Source organism: Protomyctophum parallelum (genome assembly GCF_964188405.1).
Source record: "Protomyctophum parallelum genome assembly, chromosome: 14".
Lineage (NCBI taxonomy): Eukaryota > Metazoa > Chordata > Actinopteri > Myctophiformes > Myctophidae > Protomyctophum > Protomyctophum parallelum.
The window spans coordinates 12,452,499-12,476,564 of NC_139709.1; the positions used below are offsets into that span (position 1 = coordinate 12,452,499).

General features: G+C 44.5%; 1 protein-coding gene across 4 annotated transcripts in view; it reads right to left on the minus strand.

The window, feature by feature from the left end:
• pde4ca (phosphodiesterase 4C, cAMP-specific a) overlaps positions 1-24,066 on the minus strand; it is a 120,784-nt gene that overhangs the window by 65,560 nt on the left and 31,158 nt on the right. The window contains exon 1 of one of the 4 annotated variants that reach the window (XM_083782549.1): positions 22,340-22,440. The exons of 2 other annotated variants lie outside the window; for them this stretch is intronic. In XM_083782549.1, coding sequence (XP_083638675.1) covers positions 22,340-22,416 — 77 coding nt within the window. In that variant the 5' untranslated portion in view covers positions 22,417-22,440. Of the gene's footprint in view, positions 1-1,516; positions 1,969-22,339; positions 22,441-24,066 lie in introns of those variants that run through there. One more of the 4 variants, XM_083782548.1, reaches the window with a different exon arrangement.

Here is a 24,066-nt window from a genome sequence, read left to right on the forward strand (position 1 = left end):
TCTGGTGTTGTGGGTGTGGACTTCGTTTAAGCAAGTATTTAGACAAGTACATAGGTATCTTGGTGGTGTATCGAATCTTGTGGACCAGACCCATTGCAAGATGCTGTACTCTGTCGTCGACCCTAAGCCATTCCAGCCTATCAAAGTGGGCAGGGGTGAAGTGGGTTCGGGGGGTGAGGCCAAGTAGGAGCCTGACCAGTTTGTTTTGGGAGGTCTGGAGCCTTGTTTTAAGGGCCTTTGAGGTGCTGTGGTACCAGCGGGGTGCATGCATAGTCAAAGAAACCTTGTACGAGGGCTCCTGTTAAGGTCTTCAAGGTGTTTTTGTTGACCAGTGAGGAGATCCTGTAAAGGAATCTTGTTCTTTGGTTGACTTTTTTGATTACGTTGGTGGCCATTTTATCACCGGAAAGATTAGCCTCCAGGATGGAACCTAGGTAATTTCATCTTTACGTGTGATTGTCACCCACTCTAACCAAAAAGCCATTTGCCTTGCTGAGATTACTATTAGATCCAAAGAGAATGGATTCAGTTTTTTCCCAGGTGTAAAGATAGTTTGTTATCAGCGAGCCAGGTGCAGATTCTACCGAGTTCAGAGCTGAGGGTCTTTTCAACCTGCAGTTTGTTCCTGTCCGAGACCAGCAGTACCGAGTCATCTGCGAACAGGAACAAGTTGCAGTCACAAGCTGATGTCATGTCGTTTACATATATTAGAAACAGTAAAGGCCCAGTAAAGGTGCACTGCTCCTCCTTCGGGCTGCATGTCTTACTGAGACAACATGTAGTCCAGGAAGTATAGTGATCCCAGTGATATAGACATCATGGGATCCTAATATTTATTAGGACAGCAGGTAAGACAGGAATATCCATAATATCTGGATATTCCTGTCTTACCTGCTGTCCTAATAAATATTGGTACTCTAGCTATTGGTGTGTGCGGCCACCTTCTTGTTTATTCAAGATCTCCTCTACAGTTTTCTCCCGTGTGCCGGCACTGCCACAAGGACTTTGGCGTGCGTAGAGCCTCTTTGTACACACTTTGAAATACTAAAATATCTAAAAATCACATATTACCCACACACGTACAAACCCCCTGCAGGAAAAGTGTGTCTCGTCTCTCCCAAACACCATTAAAATAAGATATGGTCGCAAAAGGGGTGAAGTGTCTCTTTAAATACTGTACTTATGAGTACAATGTTGAGGTCATTTGTACTTCCCTTTGAGCATTTCCAATTTCCAAATACTTGTATTTACTTCTACTCCACTAGATCTCAAAAGCAGGCACATTTGGTTTGAGAACCACCGGTCTGAAAACCAATCTGAATGCACACCGGTCTGAAAACCAATCTGAATGCACCGTATCCGTCTGTGTAGTGGGTATAGTTTGTATAGTGTATTGCATATATATAGGCAGCGCAGTGCTAAAAGTGTACAAAACGGATATGTATATATATAATATGTAAGGCGTGTGCAGAAGAAGGAATTCGGGGGAGAAGCACGTATACATATATATAATTACCGCCTGCGTCTCTCGATGATGTCGATGGGGCTGTTGACGGCGCACGGAGAGCCCCATATGTTGGCCGGACGCACGCTGATGCTGCGCTCCACCGAGAAATAGTATCCACAGTCCGTCGGCACGCTCATTTTTTCCTTGTGTCTCTCTCTCTCTCTCACGCACTTCTCTGTCTCTTTTATCTTCAGGTAAGGCCGGGGGGGTGTGTCACCCACACAACGGTTGTCTTGTCAGGACGGATGCTCCCCAGGAGTTCTCATTCCCTCCCCAGCGATCGGTGGCTTTCAGGACGGCCGCTGTTGGCTCCCGAGGGGGGTGACCCATGTGGTTCTGGTGGGCCGGGCGGCGCTGTCCATGGTGATCCGTCTCGCTGTCGGTTGCTTTGGGGGGGGTGTGATGAATTACAATTCGACCCTCTCCCCCCGAAACAAGGGTTAGGGGTTTATAATCGCAACGTGGCCAATTAAGCCACAGGGAGGGATCGTCAAAAGACAGCACCTGGACTGGACTGACCCCCCACCACCACCACCACCACCACCTCCACGCACGTGTGTGTGGGGTAACGGGGTTGTCCCCCTCCAGAGAGAACCCCCCCCCCCCCACAGGTCACGCTATAGACGGACGACCGCTCACTGCTCCCGTCGTGTTGCGATCCCAGAGCGGGTTGGCTGGTCTTTCTGTCCCCGTTTTGGCGTTTAATTGTCCGTCCTGGCAGGCAGAGGGACGTCTTCTTTTGTCTCCTTTTCAGCGTGAGCGACGCGCTCCGTTCATCAGTCACACACACACACACACACACACACACACACACACACAGACACACACACACACACACACACACACAACAACGTGTGCCTCCTCCTCCGGTCTAAATGCAGCGCAGTGCACGCAGCGCTGCTGCTTCCACCCGTCTCTGTTTCTAACTGTCTCTCTTCCTCTGTGTGACTCTCTCTCTCTCTCTTTCTCTCTCTCTCTCTCTCAATGCGTATTTCACTTTCTTTCGCTTCTTGTCTTGATTCCTCACCCCCCCTCTCTCTCTCACCCCCTCTCTCTCTCACCCCCTCTCTCTCTCTCTCTCTCTCTCTCACCCTTAAGCAGCTGCAGGTCAGTTCCACGGCAAACACAACGCTCTGCTTTCCCTGAGCAATGCTTCCACACTACAGCCTGTCACTCTATACTCCGTTTGGGTGAGAGCCCTGAGTGCGAGTGTGTGTGTGTGTGTGTGTGTGTGTGTGTGTGTGTGTGTGTGTGTGTGTGTGTGTGTGTGTGTGCTTGCGCGTGTGTGTGCGTGTGTGTTTGCATGAATGTGTGTGCCTAAATAAGTGTGTGACAGCTTGTGACTGAGAAAGTGAGCAGGACCGATGTGTGTGTGCGTGCGTACGTACGTACGTACGTGTGTGTGTGTGTGTGTGTGTGTGTGTGTTTGTGTGCGTGTGCGCACGTGTGTATGTGTGTGTGTGTGTGTGTGCGCGAGTGTGTGTGTGTTTGTGTGTTTGTGTGCGTGTGTGTGTTTGGGTGCGTGTGCGCGCGTGTGTGTGTGTGTTAGACAGGGAGCGGGTTTCAGAGTGAGGTCAGAGCTGAGAAAGGGGGCGGAGTCCGGGCCAGCGTGGTTCCTGCCTTCACTGGAAGCTTGACATATCTTAACCCCTTCCTACCCTCCCACCACAAGGGACAGGAAACACACACACACACACACACACACACACACACACCCACACACACACACACACACACAGTACAGTCGCACACACACACGCGTATAAAAGCAAGTGCTTCCAGGCATGCATGTGTGAAACAAAGCAGAAGTGTGCATTAGAGTTACATCTGCAACATCATGGCATGTGTTTTCATGGTACAATAGGCGTGTCACTCAGTAGTGTTGATTTTGTCGACTAAAACTAAGACGAAAAATGTTCGTCGACTACCTTTTTCCACTGACGAAACCAAATGGAAACTAAATAAAAACTAAGCTATGGTGACTAAAACTAAGACTAAATACTGTATATGGACAATTTCGTCAACAAATAAAAACTAGAATAAAATGTTAGGAAGGGACTAGTGGACAAGAGATCCAGTATAAGTCATTTTACACGTGGTTTGGATGCAGAAAATAGCCGATCTACAAGCGACGCGTTGTGAGCTTGTACATGTTGTGAGCTTGTACATAGCTTGTACATATTTTCAGCAAGTGTAAAAACAGTCATTACGACGGCATAAAGGCCCCACCAAAATACATTTTAGTCGAATAAATCAACTGTAGATTTAGTCGACTAAAATCGTACTATATTTAGTCGACTAAAACTAGACTAACACTAACACATTCCAGGTGACTAAAGTGGGACAAAAACTAAATGAAAACTATTCAACAGACTATGACTAAAACTAAAAATCTAAATTTGCTTTGATTTAGTTTTGACAGCAAATTTAGTTTTAGTCTCAGTCTTTTGAATAGTTTTCGTTTAGTTTTAGTCACATTTTGTGGAATGTTTATAGTGTTCTAGTTTTAGTCGAGTAAATATCATAAGATGTTCATAAAGAATATCAACTAAAATGTATTTTGGCGGGCTTTGATGCCGTCGTAATTGCTTTCAAACTTGCTGAAAATAGCCGATCTACAAGCTCACAACGCGTCGCGCTGAGTGTTGCAGTCGCAAAAATAAATAAAAATCTGGAGGTTTCTGCCTGACAGCAACGGGAATACATATAACTTGAGCGTACACACACTCACACTCACTGTCTCTCTCTCTCTCACACACACACACACACACACACACACACACACACACACACACACACACACACACACACACACACACACACACACACACACACACACACACACACACACACACACACACACACACACACACACACACACACACACACACACACACACACACACACACACACACACACACACTACTGGAGGGCACAGAGAGACAACTGCCTCCTTGCAGTATCCATGGAGTCAGTGACATGGCCGCCATGTAGCATCCTGTCCAAGATAACATCAGAAGACAGCATTCTTCCATTATTCTCCCACTGGGCATACTATAGCTTTGATTTGGACCAGATGGGCCAGATGCTGTGGTCAATAGGGCTCCTCGCTTTGTGTGTTCGGTGTGTGCACGTGCGACTGTGTGTGCGTGCGTGCGTGCGTGCCTATAATTTTGGGGGGCCAGACCCCCTGCAAGACATGTCCGGTAGAATTTGAGAAATAGATATTGTTGTTGTGAGGATAATTTCCGAAGATAAATCGCCGTGTGACGTGTTGTTGTGAGCTATTTTCAGCTATACCGCAATTCAAAGCTGTGCTAAACATCTGATGTCCTCACAGGTATTGTGAAACGTACGTGTGTGCGCGCACGCGCGCACACGTGTGTGTGTGTGCGTGTGCGTGTACTATACTACGTACCTTGATTGAGTATCAAGGTACTATGAAGTAACTCCTGGGACAGGGGAAACACACACGCACGCACGCACGCACACACACACACACACACACACACACACACACACACACACACACACACACACACACACACACACACACACACACACACACACACACACACACACACACACACACACACACACACACACACACACACACACACACACACACACACACACACACACACAGATAGGGGCTGTAGCAGAAATGCTGTGAAAAGTAAACATGAAACCGTAGCCGGCTGACCTTTCTCTCTCTCTCTCTCTCTCTCTGCGCTTACTATGAAAAGCTCCACATGCAGGATGTGACATCAGAACAGCAAGTCACGAGTCACAGTCTATATGGACCCCCTAAACCATGGACTGCAGTGTGTTCCCATCACAGCCAGGGTATCGGTTATACGGTCGCCCCCCTAAACCATGGACTACAGTGTGTTCCCATCACAGCCATGGTATCGGTTATACGGTCGCCCCTCTAAACCATGGACTACAGTGTGTTCCCATCACAGCCATGGTATCGGTTATACGGTCGCCCCTCTAAACCATGGACTACAGTGTGTTCCCATCACAGCCAGGGTATCGGGTATACGGTCGCCCCCTTAAACCATGTACTATACAGTGTGTTCCCATCACAGCCAGGGTATCGGGTTTACGGTCGGTCGCCCCCCTAAACCATGGACTGCAGTGTGTTCCCATCACAGCCAGGGTATCGGGTATACGGTCGCCCCCCTAAACCATGGACTGCAGTGTGTTCCCACCACAAAAAGTTCCTGTAATATACACATCCGTATTCCATGCTTTTTACGCAGAGTTACTTAGGTTACTTTAGGAATACCAGGCCACGCCGTTCCGCCGGCTGTACCCCCGGGGCGAGTTGGTAAAGGGGGCGACTCGTCTGGTATTTGTTTTCAGATAGGGGGTCAGCGGCCAATTGACATATCATTTTTGGGGGTCCTTGACATGAAACTGCCCTGAGAACGACTGACATAGAAACATAGGGTTTTTCAGAAAAAAACTGTCAAGAAATTTTAAACGGTATCGACTAAATCAACTGTAGATTTAGTCGACTAAAATCGTACTATATTTAGTCGACTAAAACTAGACTAACACTAACACATTCCAGGTGACTAAAGTGGGACAAAAACAAAATGAAAACTATTCAACAGACTATGACTAAAACTAAACTTAGTTTTGACAGCAAATTTTGTTTTAGTCTCAGTCTTTTGAATAGTTTTCATTTAGCTTTAGTCACATTTTGTGTAATGTTTATAGTGTTATTGGCTCTTTTTAGAAGCCAGGCGAGATGTACAGTGACTGGCCTCAGTCACGCTGCGCACCTTCCAGACAACCATGCTGTTGGATGTTTGAGCTTTGTGTTGCCCAGTAACATGAACGCACCGGGCAACTTAATATCCACAAACTATGCCTCCGGCGGTCCCAACACAGGAACCCTGCTGCTCTCCTGACAACTCTCTAAGTTGTAGATCTGCTAAAGTATAACATAATGCTTAAAACACCGAAAGGGGTTCCCCCCCCAAAATGGGCTAATGTGCTTTGTAAATAAACCTCCCCGTGACATGAAGTTGACTAAAAATCTACACGCGAGGCTCCGTTTGCGTCACAAACATTAGCGTTCGATTCTGACTGTCTGTCTTGTGACTCGAGGACTTATTGAGGCTGTGCACGTGAACGTGCACTCGCAGGGCTGCAAGTCCAACGACATTGTCTTGTGTGTCGTTTCGGAAATATTTGAACCGAATGAAAAAGTAGCACAAAAAGCGTTTGGAGACAAAACCTCTTAACTCCGTTGTATACCCTCAAACGGTCTGCTATAGAGCAGCTAACTCCACCACCTCTCCCCCTCTCGTGCAAGTAATTGACAATATAATATATATAAAGTCACAATACCAACTTTGATGAGGCGGTATTGTTTTGTTTTCTACGCACGCATGCACACGTGTGTGTATATGTGTGTATATATACAAAGTAAACGTAGTTAACCTACTATCATTACTTCAAAGGCTAAAAGAGCAAACATAGCGACCGTCAAGGACATTACTCCTTCTTCAATGAACACAGAGAGAAGACGTGCGCATGTATAACTATAAACAGTGATTCCCCCGGCCCTTCCTTCCTTCCGCCAGCACCATAGTGTGACTGAGAGCGTAACACTATGTTCTCTGGACACCACAAGTTACACACAGTTACAACTATATATACGGGAACCTTTTGAAGGGACCCACAGCTATAGATCTTAATGCGCCACCCCCCTTATACCTCTTTATCCCTACAGTTATTTGCCAATATATACCCCCTTTTGGTGTTTTAAGCATTATGTTATACTTTAGCTATTGAAAAAATTTAATGGTGGAAATATGTTTCAAATCTTTGAATATATATTCTTTCAGAACGTTTTTAACTCAAATCTTTGCTATTTTGAAAATAGTACAAAACAAAAGGGAAAAAAAGGCAAATATGTTTAGGGATAAGGGGTATAGGCGCAAGATAGGGGCCCCCCAGACTCCTCTGTTCAATGTCTGCAGTCTCTGTCCTGACTCCTGAGACTAAAGTATACTGGATGGGCATTGGTCAGGTAGAAAGAAAGAAAGAAAGAAAGAAAGAAAGAAAGAAAGAAAGAAAGAAAGAAAGAAAGAAAGAAAGAAAGAAGAAAGAAAGAAAGAAAGAGGTGGGAAAAAGGATTGTAGGGAGGGGGGGGTGGTTCATGACATCAGGCTCTGGCTACATATGCTTGCTTTGAATGGTTAAGAATTGCCGGACGAAGAACAATAGGAGCAATGAAAGGTTTGTCTGCTTTTGAAGTCTGGAGTAATATTTTGTGGCAATCACATACAGTATTGCACGCGCGCACACACACACACACACACACACACACACACACGACACGCACACGCACACACGCACACACACACACACACACACACGCACAATTGCCCATTTGCCCCAAAACATACCTCCAATGTATGGTTTGTTCCCCATACATGTACAATACAGAGAACAGTGGAGTTATTGCTTCTCCGTGCACAGAACATACTGAAGATATACTGTGTATGTTATAGTAGTGTACTGTGACATACTTTACGTTCCCGCGAGGATTAATGTACCAAAAATGTTGACATTGGAACACAGAGCCTATTATACGTCTACACGAGACAAGCCCTGCGTTTTGTCGCTAATCTCCTCAGTCTTTACGGTATAATATTACATCTGTATACGCACCCGTGTGACGTTATCATCATCATACAGTACATCATCTCATTGCCCGGCCAATCTCAAATGTGCGTCCTCCTCACCTTCGTCCTCGATTGCTTTGCGTTTGCGCAACGTTTGTGTTCATACACGCTCAAACACTCAAAGCATGGCCGTTCATCGTCAACCCATTCTGACCTGAGATCAGATACTGAAAATGTCTTCTAGATCCTGACAGTTTTCTGAAAAAGCTACGTTTCCATGTCAGTCGTTCTTCGATTTTTCAAAAATAGCAGACCTATACAAGCTCGTGGCGCGCCACTCGATGGGCGCGCTATGAGCTTGTAGATCTGCTAGCTGTAATAGCTATAAAGCATAACATAATGCTAATTGCTAACACCAAAAAGGGGTTCCCGCCCAGAATGGGTTTTAATGCGGCGTTCAATGTTTTGTGTTTGGTTATTAATCAACCCTTTTCAACACCAACTTAGAAGGAAAAAAACGTCTTAGTTCTCCAGAAAGGCCGTGGAAAGTAGCCCCACCCCCCTCCCTCCCTCCCCCCCCCCCCCCCCCCCCCCCCCCAACGACAACGACATCATCAATTCCATCCACATCCACCTGACCTAGTGAAGCCTGTCCACTGGGTTAAACCATTCTGGGCGGGAACCTCCTTTTGTGGTGTTTTAATTAAAGCATTACGTTATACTTTAGCTATTGAAAAATAGCAGATCTACAAGCTGCTATTTTTTTTAAAGTCGTGAAAATGTGGCGCAAGTCTTTGAGAATATATTTCAGAGCGAACATTTTTAATTAAAATATTAGCTTCTGGGGGGGGGGGGGGGTCCCTGGAACTACATATTTTGAGATGGGGGTCCGTGGCCCAATAGAGATAATTCTGGGGGTCCTTGACATGAAAAAGTTTGAGCACCACTGACATAACATAGAAACGTGGGTTTTAGAAGCCTTTCTTTAATCGCCATCAGTCCAAAATGGGTTAAACAGTAACTCAGCACAGTGCTTATATACTGTATAGCTAAACACATGTACAGTACACATATGTATAATTTATGCAATCAACGCATCCGGATGTGGAGCGGAGTCTACAGTGCAGAACGTAAAGCAGTGTTGTTTCTTTTGGCAGACAATTTCTATTTTAGTTTTAGTCATATAGTCTCTTGAATAGTTTTCCACTATAGTTTTAGTCACATTTTTAGTCACCCGGAATGTTTTAGTGTTAGTCTAACTTTTAGTCGACTAAATATTATAAGATTTCAGTCGACTAAATCTACAGCTGATTTGGTATAGCCTACTACAAATTTATTTTTATAAATGCATGCCGTGATTGACTGATTTTATACTTGAAAATAGCTGAAAATAGCCGAATAGATCGGCTATTTTCAGCATGCAACCAATGAACCAAGTGTAAAATGACTTATAATACTGGATCTCTTGTCCACTAGTGCATTCATAACATTTCGGTCTGGTTTTTATGTGTTGACAAAATCAACAGTATATTCAGTCATAGTTTTTGTCGTCATATAGCTTAGTTTTCATGTAGTATAGTTTCAGTCGACGAAAACAACAGTGTAGAAGTATAGTAGAAACAAAGAATAAATGATGGGTTACTGGATACTGTATATACTGTAACAGACAATACTGACAAATAATATCCAGCAGACTGCTTTGGGGTTTGTATAACGCCGGATACAAGGCAGATTAGGCCTGATTTATGTCGTGTCGTACAGCATTGTTATTTTTGGCGAGCGGCGTGGTTGTATACGACAAAAGTAAGCGGGGAGCTTACTTGCATCTCTGGCAATGTACCAGAGATGCAAAAAAAAAAGCCTTTCAATGGGAATCTAAAGGGTGCTGATATTACAAGTAAGACGCGCAAACGTGGGAAGCGAACGCCGCTCGTAAATTGCAATAACAATGGGAATAAATTACGTACTTTTACGTAAGTTTTTATTTTTTTCATTATTTTTTTTTAAGTTAAGTTTTGTGGTGTGTGTGTGTGTGTGTGTGTGTGTGTGTGACACACAGACAGACAGACAGACCGTTTCTATAGTTTCTATAGTTTCTATAGTTAGTGCTCACTGCGTTCGCAATCACTGCGTTCGCAACTAAGGCATGGATACTGAGGTATATGCAGTGGTTCTAATCTCCACGTTGGTCTCCAGAGGCAAAGGCTTCACCTTCTATATCAGTGGTGCTCAACATTTATCACGTCAAGGACCCCCAGAATTATCTGTATTTGCCTGCAGACCCCCACTCCCCCCCCCCCCCCCCCCATCTGAAAATATGTTGTTCCAGGGACCCCTGTTCTGACATTCCATATGTTGATCAGACCTCATTAAACCCTGTACACTCAAGACACGCTCCTTATATGGCCAGTACATAATTCATTCCATGTTGAATTGATCTGACCCCCCCCCCCCCCGCCCATGCCAAAGCGCCAGCGCTCGCCCAGGACTAATAAGGCCCCGTCTAGAGTTTAAATCAGTCAAAAAGGGAGACATCAAAGAGGGAAGGATGGATGGGGAAGGATCAACATATGGAATGTCAGAACAGGTCAGCTCCATATATGGAGATCTAAGGGTTTGAGGTCAGATGTAAAGTTGCTGGCCAATATTGATGACATCAGATGATCCATCCCTGATGATGGCACGTGTAAAATGTAAAAAAAAAAAAAAAAAAAATTAAATAAGCTCAAGACATGGTACCAACGTCAATTAAAAATGTATGTACAGTACACATTATAACAAACATTTCCCACAACGTGTGTAACGGTGTGTTACCACGTGCGCGCCTATACTTAACAAAACAGCCGGAGGAGCAGTTGTCTCCATGGTTAAAAAAGGAAAAAAATAAATAAAAAATAAAACCCTCAGGCTTTCCAAGTGGGCTATAGCCAGGCCTATATTTAACTGAGCTTCGACGGTGATGTCAAATTATTTAAATGTCGCGTTACACCATGTACAGCCGTAAAGGCTATCGGCAGGCTATGTCGCCTCATGAGTCATTAGGCTGCCATCTGCCAGCCATGATGGGGGGGGGGGGGGGGGGGGGGGGCTATGTGGGTGGGGCGCTGTGTTCTGAGGAAGGGGAACAGTGCGTGCGTGCATGCGCAAAAACGTACAAACACAAGGACGCAAATGAAACGTGTAAGGATGCAAATGGAAACATAAGGATGCAAATGGAAACATGCACTCACACGGCACGCACGCAAGCACGCACGCACGCACATGGTCAATGTCACACACACACGCGCGGCTCTCGTAAAGCGGTCGTCGTAGGCGGGACTATACTCAGCAACAAGCGTGGCCTAGGAGGCGCTTGCGTGGCTCCTCCGCAGCAGGCAGCTGGTCTGGACTGTATACTCTCTGGGATTAACTATAGAAGCCAAGAAATGTTCCGTCGTCACAGGCTAGCGCTGCTCACACGTCACGACTCTAAACCCTGGAACAGAACATTATACCAGCCGGAGAGGGGCCTCGTACACACGCTGGCCTTTTGGACAAACAGGAGATACTAAATACACCCGCTGCTGGGCATCATGCATGCATGATGAAGGGAAGGCCTTCCCCCAACATTTAGGCCTGCAGGCGTCGAAAATAAAAAAAAGCTTTCGCTCTGAAAGAATATATGTCCACAGATTTGTGCCGCATTTTTACGATTTTTTCAAAAATAGCAGATCTACAAGCTCGTAGCGCGCCACTCGGTGGCGCTCTACGAGCTTGTAGATCTGCTTGTAGAATAGCTAAAGTATAACATAATGCTTAGTTAAAACACCAAAATGGGTTCCGGCCCAAAATGGGTTTAAAAAACAAAGGCTTCTAAATCAGACAGTTTTATGGAGAAAAAAAAAACTATGTGTCTATTTCAGTGGTTCTCAAACTATTTCATGTCGAGGACAACCAAAAATACCCCAAGAATAGCAGATCTGGAGTCTATGAGCTTGTAGATCTGAAAAAAGGGGCTGGGGGGGTGAATGAGCTATCTAATAACCACTTATATGCTCTATTAATACTACATTCTCATTTTGATTCAGAGACATTCTGACTGACGGTGAGGTACATTTACCGAGGTACTGCGACCCCAGAATTGCCATTGACAGGATGCGCGCATGCTTATTTGTTATGAAGCTATATAGGCCTACAATATATTCATTGGCTCATGGAATCTTCTTTTTTTTGTACTAACTTCTCTTAACCCATTTAGGCCTGACGTTGAAAAAAAAAAAAAGTCTTCTAAATTCTGACAGTTTTCTGAAATATGTAATATGTAATAGGCCACCGACCCCCCCATCTGAAAATATGTTGTTCCAGGAACCCGCCAGAAGCGAAGATTTGACTGAAAAAACCTTCGCTCTGAAAGAATATATATTCAAAGATTTGTGCCACATTTTCAGGAGTTTTCAAAAATAGAAGACCTACAAGCTCGTAGCGCGGCACTCGGTGCCCCGCTATGAGCTTGTAGATCTGCTGTTTTTCAATAGCTAAAGTATAACATAATGCTTAAAACACCAAAAGGGGTTCCCGCCCAACCTGAGACCTGATTCTACAAAATGTCTTCTAAATCATGCGTTTTCAGAAAAAACCTATGTTTCTATATCAGTGATTCTCAAACTATTTCATGTGAAGGACCCCCAAAATTTGGCCGCCGACCCCCATCTTAAAACATGTTGTTCCAGGGACCCTCCCAGAAGCAAAGATATGAGTTAAAACGTTCACTATATTCAAAGATTTGCGCCACATTTTCTCGATTATTTTTCCAAAAACAATCCAACAGCTAAAGTATATAACATAATCCTTAAAACACCAAAAGGGGTTCCCGACCGTCCTGAGTGGGTGACGTAAAGGCCAAAGGTCAAAGTGTCAAAGTGTAAGGTTTTATGGATATAGGTTAAAGGGTTCATGCGATATATAACCGTTCAAATTCATGTTTCAATCGAGTGCTATAGCGCCACACTTTGGCCAATTGCTGTGAGGTTTTTTTGGCATATATGCCCTCTACAATACTGCCGGGTTTCTAAATAACTGAGTGCATGGTTTAAGCCACAATTGCAACAACAACAAAAAAGGCGAAGAAGAATGAAACTAATAAAAACACTTTGTTAAACTATATCTTGGGCAAAATACCCAGACCACAACACAGGCTAGGCTAGAGCTATCAAATATAATTGTCGCAAGAAATTATAACTAAACAACTTCTGTTGTGAAACATTTCAAATGTATATACATGCAGTGTCGATTTCGTCGACAAAAACGAAGACGAAAAATGTTCGTCGACTACCTTTTTTCACTGACGAAAACTAAATGGAAACTAAATAAAAACTATAAGCTATGATGACAAAAACTAAGACAAGAAATACTGACAATTTCATCAACAAATAAAAACTAGACTAAAATGTTAGGAAGGGACTAGTGGACAAGACATCCAGTATAAGTCATTTTACAAGCTCTACAAGCTTGCGCTGTGACGCATTGAGCTTGTAGATCTGCTATTTTCAGCAAGTGTAAAAAACAATCATTACGACGGCATCAAGGCCCGCCAACACACAGTTTAGTCGACTAAATCACCTGTAGATTTAGTCTCATGACATTTAGACGACTAAAACTAAACCAATACTAAAACATTCCGGGTGACTTAAAATGTGACTAAAACTAAAGTGAAAACTATTCAAGAGACGACAACTAAAACTAAAATAGAAATGTGCTGCCAAAGACAACACTGATATACATTAGGCCTACTGTTCCACTTCTGCATGAGTCTGTCTCCACACACGCAGATCCTATAGACTCTACCCCCCCTCTAGTGGTTCCATTTCATAGTCAGACCCACAAAGTTTCACACTGAGAGGTTACTTGTTATGAATAATTGGCTATCGAGCGTCAATGTGTCAATGTGTTTTAGACCTGAAGACAATTCTACAAAATGTCTTCTAAAATCTACATCATGACTGTTTTCTGAAAAAACCTTATGTTTCTATGTCAGTCGTTCTCAAACATTTTCATGTCAAGAACCCCCAAGATTATATAAATTGGCCATCTGAAAATATGTTGTTCCAGGGACCCCCCGACCCCCCCCCCCCCCCCCCCAGAAGCAAAGATTTGAGTTAAAAATGTTCGCTCTGAAAGAATATATATTCAAAGATTTGCGCCTGCACATTTTCACGATTTTTCAAAAAAGTTGCAGATCTACAAGCTCGTAGCGTGGCATTTTCAATAGCATAACATAATGCTTAAAACACCAAAAGGGGTTCCTGCCCAGAATGGGTTTTAAACATCCCCATAGGCCCAATATTTTTATTTAATTTTTTACAGATTCTATTTTTATTCCCAATTAGACATTATAGCTGCTTTTGAAATACCAAATAAATAAGGCTCTTTATAACAACCAAATCTGATCCTATACCCCTGAACCTAAATAATGAACAAAATAAGTAACATATTAAAATTAACAAATTCCTCCCAATGGTACCTCAGTGTTTAGACATGTTTCCAGGAGAAATTTGGTTCAAGGGCACCTTTGTGACCTTTGTGAATATATATTTATTTTTAGGAAAAACAGACCCTTTGGTTGTAAATAAAGATAAGAGAAACCCGAAACCAACAGCTGTGCTGTTTGTCAAACAATCTTCTATATGATCTGAAAGCCTTTACTTAACATTCTTCTTTCCTGCCTTGATCTCCCCTCCCCCCTTTCTTCCCTTTCTTGGGGGGAAAAATGATACGATGGGAACTACAGTATATATGCACAAAAACAAACAAAAAAGTTTCACCCCACTTTTTGTACTTTGATGTGAAAATAAAATTGATTCTGATAGATTTAGCTGTTGGAAAATAGCAGATCTACAAGCTTGTAGATTTGCCATTTTTGGAGAAAAAAAAAAACATGAAAATGTGGCACAAATATATATTCTTTCACGGCGAATGTTTTTAAACTCCAAATGCTTTGCTTCTGTGGCTGGAACAACATATTTTCAGATGTGTGTGTGTGTGTGTGGGGGGGGGGGGTTACATAATGATTCTGGGGCTCTGTGACATGACATAGTTTGACTATACCACTGACATAGAAACATAAGGTTTTTCAGAAAAAACTGTCATGATTTAGAAGACATTTTGTTGTGTATCATCATGGTCTCACGGACGGTCTTCGTGGGTTTAGACTACTGTTGGCATGGTGGTGCACGTGCAAATTTGCTGCCATGCCGGAGGCCGTGCCGTGCCACCCCCCCCCCACCCCCCCAACAGGGATCGATAAGGCAGCGTATATAGACGCGATCGGGGAAATCAGTCATGCTGAAAATATGGAACACACAACGGACGGTGACGCACGCAGCAAGCACAGCCAGCCAGCCTGCACGCCCTGCCCGCCCACCGCCCCACAACACAGCCCCCCTTATTGACTATTGTGGGTGGGTGTGGGGAGGCGGGGGGGGGGGTTGGGCAGGCGGCTATATTTGGGAGCACGGACAATTATTGTGTGTGTGTGTGTGTGAGGGGGGGGGGGGGGGGTCACCTCACTTGACTTTCTCTTTATCTTCTCTCCTCATTCCCCCCAACCCCAACAACAACACACCCCTCGTCTTTCGCAGCCGTGTCTCTTAATTACCCCCCCCCCCCCCCCCGGGCCCCACCCATGCCTTCCCCCTGTCTCCACTCTGCCTGCCTGCCTTCTCTCTCTCTATCTCTCTCTCTCTCTCTCTCTCTCTCTCTCTCTCTCTCTCTCTCTGTCGTTATCGCTGTCCGAACGTCACCCTCTCTCTCTCTCTCTCGGCTATATCTCTCTCTCTCCTACTCAACTCGTCCGTATCTCCATCACTCCTCTGACCTTTCCTTGTTATCTCCTCCGACCTCATTTTCCGCACTCGGTCAGCTCGGTCAGTTGCGTCTGGTTTTTGGAGTGGCGCTTATACACAGCTATAGCCACTCCTACAGACAGCAATGTGTGTCCCTATGGCTGGCTGGCTGGGTCTGTTGTCCGTCCCAACACGAGAAATCAGTGGTTCCCACACTGTCTCATGTCAAGGACCCCCCAAATTGACACTAACTAGCCCTTACCCGTTGTGAGATATTGCCCCCCCCCCCCCCCCCCCCTTGTGGCCGCGGGGGCCCTGGGTGCGTTTTCGCATTATTAATTCACTAATAAATTCACTATTAATTTATAATAATTGGAAAAAGGGCTTCGTTACGCCCTCCATATTATTATGGTCAATGCCTGTGTGAAAAGTGGGAGTGATTGGTGCAGGCAGTGAGGAGCTACGGCAGTCACAGTGACACACAGACACACATTCAGACAGACAGACAGACAGACAGACATTGATTGAATTATAGTATGATGATGATGATGATTAGCCCCACATTTGAAAAGATATGCCCCCCCCATAAGAGAAGAACGGCTCTAGCAGTGACTACTCACTTGCAGGTTGATATGCATTAGGCTACGGGGCCCCAATTGAATGGCATTTCTATCTCTGGGACCCCCAATTTATATTGTAAAATCAATGTTAATTGAACTCTGAGTGTGTACAAATGGAACCTGGGTACCCCTTGGAACCCCCTCAAGGACCCCCGGGGGTCACCGGACCACCACTTTGACAACCACTGTTGTAGATCACATTTCTCATGACCAGATAACCTGAAGTGCAGACTGTTCATTATGTGGCGGTTCTGGACAACCGTGGGTCCGACCGACTCGACACCGGGCACTGCTACTCCCATGAGCGGGTGTGGAACGCGTGTGTCGAATTTGAAGTCGGTTCTCGAGTTACGTGGATTACAGACGTACAGAGGTATTTTCATCCTAAATTCCCGTTGTATAGTATATAATGTATAGTATATAATGTATAATGTATAGTATATAATTCCCCAGTATAGTTAAAGCAGTGGTTTTCAAACCTTTTTCATGAAAAACTAAAAGAATAATTTATCGTTGGAAATGATTTTGCCCACAATTCCTTGCTGGTATTGATGTGGTGTACCATATAGGAGAGATAACGTACAAACAATCAAAAATAAAACAATTCTTGTGTTTAACAATAACTTAACTCTTAAGAGCGTAAGAGCGCAAAATAAAACCAAATGGACCCGAAGGTCCACGCATGCGTGTGGCCAGTGTTGATTTCGTCGACTAAAACTAAGACGAAAAATGTCCGTCGACTACCTTTTTCCAATTTCCACTGACGAAAACTAAATGGAAACTAAATAAAAACTAAGCTATGATGACTAAAACTAAAACTAAATATAAATGACAATTTCGTCAGCAAATAAAAACAACTAATTAAAATCATATTTTTTTAAAAACATATTTATTCGACTAAAACAACATTCCGGGTGACTAAAATGTGACTAAAACTAAATGAAAACTATTCAAGAGACTATGACTGAAACGAAAAATCAATTCGCTGCCAAAAACAACACTGGTGTGTGCTGCGCACAGACAGTGACACGCTCCGCTCACAGTTGAATGAATAGTGCCCTGGTACCATTAGTGAAACAGAAGTGCAGAGCCGTCTCTATTGTATTGTCTGCATTACAAGGGGCCGCTTTGTCTTTCACGTGCACATTTGGGCATGCGCGCAAGTGTGTGTGTGTGCGTGCGTGCTTGCGTGTGTGCGCGCTGCGCACGCGTGAAGAGATAGAGCGAGAAAGAGAGGATGAGTTAGGTTGTCCTATAAATGCCATTGATAATACCATGTTGATCTTATACCTTCCAGCAGGGATTGTGCTTTATAAAAAGGAGATCCTCAGATAAAAAAGGAGATCCGGGTACACACATCAGGACGAAGAAGAAGCACTTGTTGCTTCTGTTATTTCATGTCTCATGGTCTGAAATGTCCTGCTTTCTCTCTCTCCTCATAAGCACACATCAAGGCACATTGTGGTGCGCAGGTTAAGAAAAACCCCAGCATGCAGCGGAGCCCGGTGAGTCACAACAGGTCACCTGCTGTGCTCTACTACCACCAAGATACCCATGTACCCGTCTAAATACTTCACTAAGATACCCATGTACCCGTCTAAATACTTCACTAAGATACCCATGTACCTGTCTAAATACTTCACTAAGATACCCATGTACCCGTCTAAATACTTCACCAAGATACCCATGTACCCATCTAAATACTTCACCAAGATACCCATGTACCCATCTAAATACTTCACTAAGATACCCATGTACCTGTCTAAATACTTCACTAAGATACCCATGTACCTGTCTAAATACTTCACTAAGATACCCATGTACCCATCTAAATACTTCACTAAGATACCCATGTACCCATCTAAATACTTCACCAAGATACCCATGTACCCATCTAAATACTTCACTAAGATACCCATGTACCCATCTAAATACTTCACTAAGATACCCATGTACCTGTCTAAATACTTCACTAAGATACCCATGTACCTGTCTAAATACTTCACTAAGATACCCATGTACCCATCTAAATACTTCACTAAGATACCCATGTACCTGTCTAAATACTTCACTAAGATACCCATGTACCTGTCTAAATACTTCACTAAGATACCCATGTACCCATCTAAATACTTCACTAAGATACCCATGTACCTGTCTAAATACTTCACTAAGATACCCATGTACCTGTCTAAATACTTCACTAAGATACCCATGTACCCATCTAAATACTTCACTAAGATACCCATGTACCTGTCTAAATACTTCACCAAGATACCCATGTACCCATCTAAATACTTCACTAAGATACCCATGTACCCATCTAAATACTTCACCAAGATACCCATGTACCCATCTAAATACTTCACTAAGATACCCATGTACCTGTCTAAATACTTCACTAAGATACCCATGTACCTGTCTAAATACTTCACTAAGATACCCATGTACCTGTCTAAATACTTCACTAAGATACCCATGTACCTGTCTAAATACTTCACTAAGATACCCATGTACCTGTCTAAATACTTCACTAAGATACCCATGTACCCGTCTAAATACTTCACTAAGATACCCATGTACCCGTCTAAATACTTCACTAAGATACCCATGTACCCATCTAAATACTTCACTAAGATACCCATGTACCTGTCTAAATACTTCACTAAGATACCCATGTACCTGTCTAAATACTTCACTAAGATACCCATGTACCAGCATGTCTAAATACTTCCTCAACACTAAAATGTGACTAAAACTAAATGAAAACGTTTCAAGAGTTTCAAAACTAAAATAGAAATTTGCTGCCAAAAACAACACTGAGTACCCGTGAGTCCAGCTAGTCAGCTACACACACTGGTTACATTTCTGCTGTCACAGATCTCTAGATTCAAAATGATTCAAAAATGATTAATGATTCCATTTAGAGACGCTCCGATCCATCGACCACTGATCGGTGATCGGGGCCGTAATTCACTCCAGATGACTCGATCGGCGATCGACAATTTATCTGATCCGGACAAACCGATATTTTATACAATTTAAGTGGTATATAAAAGTCAATCAGATATATAGTATAATATCGTTTGCATGTTTGTGACAGGGTGTGTGTGTGTGTGTGTGTGTGTGTGTGTGTCTGTGTGTGTGTGTACTGACACACACCCTGTCACAAGCATGTGTGTGTACTGTAACGCAAGCAATGAAAGTCATGATTTTTGTGTCTTGTACGATTCCCCTTGCATTAAAGTATAGTGTATGAGCTATTTTATTCTATAGTATGCGGTGTCACTGAGCAGTATATGGGTGGGAGGGTTGAGGGTTTTCTTTCTCTTTTTGTCTTGTATTTTTCCCTTTCCTTTTTTTGTTTTCTATAAAAGAAAAATGTATTTCATATCATAATGTTTGTGGAACAAACTAACAATTTATAATCTATTTGACAAAAAATAAATAAAAGTAGTGTTGAGACAGAGTATAGGTGGAAGTCAACAGGGTTTGACACAGAAGCCTGGAGGAAAGTCTATGGGTCTGTCATGCTCCAGTCAACAGGGTTTGACACAGAAGCCTGGAGGAAAGTCTATGGATCTGTCATGCTCCAGGCACCCTGCTGCTACACGTTCACGTGTTCTGCCATTGTCCTAGAGGACTTTGTGGAGGGAAAAAACCCCCACAAACACTTGTGACTGAAATGGTCCCAGTGCTGGAAACACAATAACAGATTCAATGCTAGAAGAAGCAGTGTCATCTCCTGTCACGTCCTTATGTCAGTCGTTCTTCGATTTTTCAAAAATAGCAGACCTACAAGCTTGTAGCGCGCCACTCGGTGGCGCGCTATGAGCTTGTAGATCTGCTATTTTTCAATAGCTAAACAAGCATAACATGATGCTAACACCAAAAGGGGTTAAAGGGGTTAATGTTAATTTTGGACAGGAAATCAGAGCAAAGCTCGCAAATTCATTTTACAATAGGGAGTCAACGTGGTTGTGAGTTGTGACGAGACAAGCTTTTTGCTCCTCTTGCTCGCTCCATGGGGGAGGGGGGGGGGCAGAAGACAGCCACGGCGAAAGCTTGTCTCGTCAAGACCACGTGACTCCGCCCCATTGGAAATTAATTGAAGAACACGAGCACTTTTTTTGAATTTTGAAGCCTCCTTTTTTTAATCGACCTCAGTCCAAAATGGGTTAACATGAGAGCGAGTCCTAAAAACTAACAAGCAGAGGTACGTAATGGATTGCATTTTGCATAGCTCTTTTCTATGCACTACGTGCCCCGTTCATTCATAGATCGGGGAGGTGAAGCGGCGAACAGTCGAACGCCAAGCGTCCCCCACATTCACACCCCAATGTAGGGTTCAGTGTCTTGCCCAAGGACGACACTTTCGACATGTGGACAGGAGGAGGAGGAGCCGGGATTCGAACCGCCGACCCAGGGATCATTGGGATGACCCCATGCTCTATACCTCCTGAGCGCCACAGCCGCCTCATCGCCATCACATCGGTTTCCACAGAGGCCGAGACATTGATCCAGCAACAGCGCACCACCACACGCCTGCCCTCAGGGGTCTATAACTGTCCACTGGACAGCAGCCCGCGCTGTCCATATGTCCACTGTAGCCTACAGTAGCCCCACTGCTGCTGCCAAACACACATTGACTAAGCACTGTAGTATTATGTGCACGCAAACGACACAAAGCAATGTCACGCTATAGAAACAATCTGACGTGGGCAACAACATGCATCCTCTCTATATCCCAGCGGTTCCCACACTTTTTCATCATGTCAAGGACCCCCAAATTGACACTCATTAGCCTGCGGATCCCCCATTAGAAAACATATGCCAAGGGCCCCCATAATTTGCGGCTCTAGCAGTGATTTTCACCCATTTTCATTTCACGCGACCCCCAGTTTGACCTGAATTATAGGACACATTGTCACGATATCTGTCTGTCTTTATTATGTAGTCATGTCCTATAGTGTTTCCGGTTTTCCCTATAGTTACTGTTTCCTGTGTTGTCTCACCTCCCTGTGATTACTAGTTTTCTCCACCTGTGTCCTGTTAGTCTCCCAGCCTATCCCAGTGTTGATTGTTAGTTCTGTTCACCTGTGTCTACTTAAACCCTCAGTTCCTTGTGTTCCCTGCTAGTGTATAGTTTAGTTATGGTGTGTCCAGCCCATGTATGTCCTGTGTTGGTAAATACGTCTTCATTTAAACTTCATCTGCCTGCCTTCATGTGTCGTTCTGCACTTTGGGGTTCTGCACTTCGGTCCAACACCTGTCTCATACCGTGACACACATTACAACAAAGCCACAGAAAAACACAGGACTCTCAAACGGAATTAAAAGCCAAGGTGTACAGGACAGGTGGGTCTTATTTAAAAGTCTCGATGGTGGGGGGGGCAATTTCACATTCAACAGTATGACAGGAAAAGGCTCTGGTCTTTAAACGGGCCTTTTTTGTGACCTGGAGATTCAACATGGCCAGCAGAACGCCTTGTCATCATTTAGCTGGGGACCCCCTGGAACACTCAAGCACCCCTAAAGGGGTCCCCGGACCCCACTTTGGGAACCACTGCTCTATCCAGTAAACCAATTTGTTCTGTCGCTGCATGGTGTTTGTTCTCTCAGATTGTTTGGCAGTTTGACCAACGACCACACATTAAAACAAAGGAACACGGTGGAACGGACTCAAATGGCAAAACAACTCTGCACAAAAAGTATGTTAAAAACAAAACACATACTGTTACATACCCGAGGCAAGAGTGTCTGCGCGCCGAACAGTGTCCATGCATCTTCCTTGAGAAACGAAAAACGTCCTTGTTCGTCATTTTTTTGTTCGTTCACTGGCCCCGTGGGATGGATGATGGGGGGGGGAGAGTTTAGTCAAAGTGAGCAAAGTGTCAAAATGACGGCTCCAGTTGGCAAGGAGGGATACGAGAGAGGAAAAAACCCCATGCTTCTCACCGCACGCATTGGGGCTTTTTAAGACAGAGACCGACGTCCTATTCCTCGATGTCGTCCAAGCCTGCAGAACTCACCCCCCCCCCCCCTACCTCCCTCCCTCCCAGGCCCCCCAGACAGCGAAGGGCCCCCGTATAGGTGGAAAAAACAGGTCCGTGTGGAGGACGACAGATGCAAAACCGAAAAGAAAAAAAAAATGCAAAACAGGAAAAACACAAAAGCCTATATGGTCATCTAGGCATCAACAACGGCAACGACATGGGGATAATTGTGCTCTCAGGCTCAGCACAGTCAGTCAAGTGTCTGCGGGCTGTAACAGCAGGCCTGATGTGTGTTTCCTCATGTCAGAGAACAAGGCAGTGATCGTTGGACATTCAGTATAAGTGCATCAGCCTCTTAATAGTCCCCCCCCCCCCCCCGACAGATGTTATGTCCATCTTTTGAGAATGAAAAGAGCAGAAACGTTTCTGATGATCGGCCATGTGTGACTGTGTGTGTGTGTGTGTGTGTGTGTGTGCGCGCGCGCGCGCGTGCGTGCATGAGTGAATGAACGACCTAAAAAGGAGAGGAGAGTTGCTTGCTATAAGGAGCCCGTCTCATCTGAGCATCACCTCACTGGCAGTGGGGGGGGGGGGGGGGGGGGGCAAATGCGACTGAACGTATAATGGAGGCTGGTGGTATCAGCTGTCACCACCGATCTGGAACTAATTCCCTCCTCGTTTTCCCCTCCAGCTCGCCGCTGCTGACGAGCCAAGTCCAACTTTTTTTTTTTGTCTTCTTCTTCTTCTTCTTCTTCCTCGTATTCTCCTAAATAGGTAAACGACAAGCTTTTAAAAAGAGAGTCCTCCAAAAAAATGGGCCGTGGAACTGACGAAGAGTGAATTCCTCCCAAAATGAGACTATAAAGTCCAACCGAATCTTTTTAGCCCGTCTTTATGGACACATTCGGTTACTTGATACGTCGGTGCGCTGTCTGCCTCTTGTTAAACCCCCCAGGGGGGGGGGGGGACTTATAACTTATTACCTCTCTCACTGCGTTTATTAAACTCAACAAACTGAAGAGCGCGCTATATCCTTTGCGGGGAGGGAGGGGGGAGGAAAAGAGGGGGGAGCTGGAGCTGAGAAAAGAGAGAAAACGGTGAATGCTCTTTAATCCCATATAAATGCTCTCTGGAGTGTGCAGAGTGATCCAGTGCCTGTCAGAAGGTCCACGTCCATGCAGATAAGAGCCCTCTCTGCTCGACTCTGTTCTGTTCTGTTAATGGGGCCAGAGTGTGGTACGTGGGACCCAACTCTGGCTTACAACAACAAACAACTACAGTTGCTCCCCAGAGAGAGAGAGTGGGGCAGAGAGAGAGAGTGGGGCAGAGAGAGAGAGAGAGATAGAGAGAGAGAGAGAGAGAGAGAGAGAGAGAGAGAGAGAGACAGAGACAGGGGGTGGGGGATGGAGGCAGGGCAGTAGAGAGAGGGAGGGTGGAGCAGGGAGAAAGTCAGATAGATAGAGAGAGAGAGGGGGG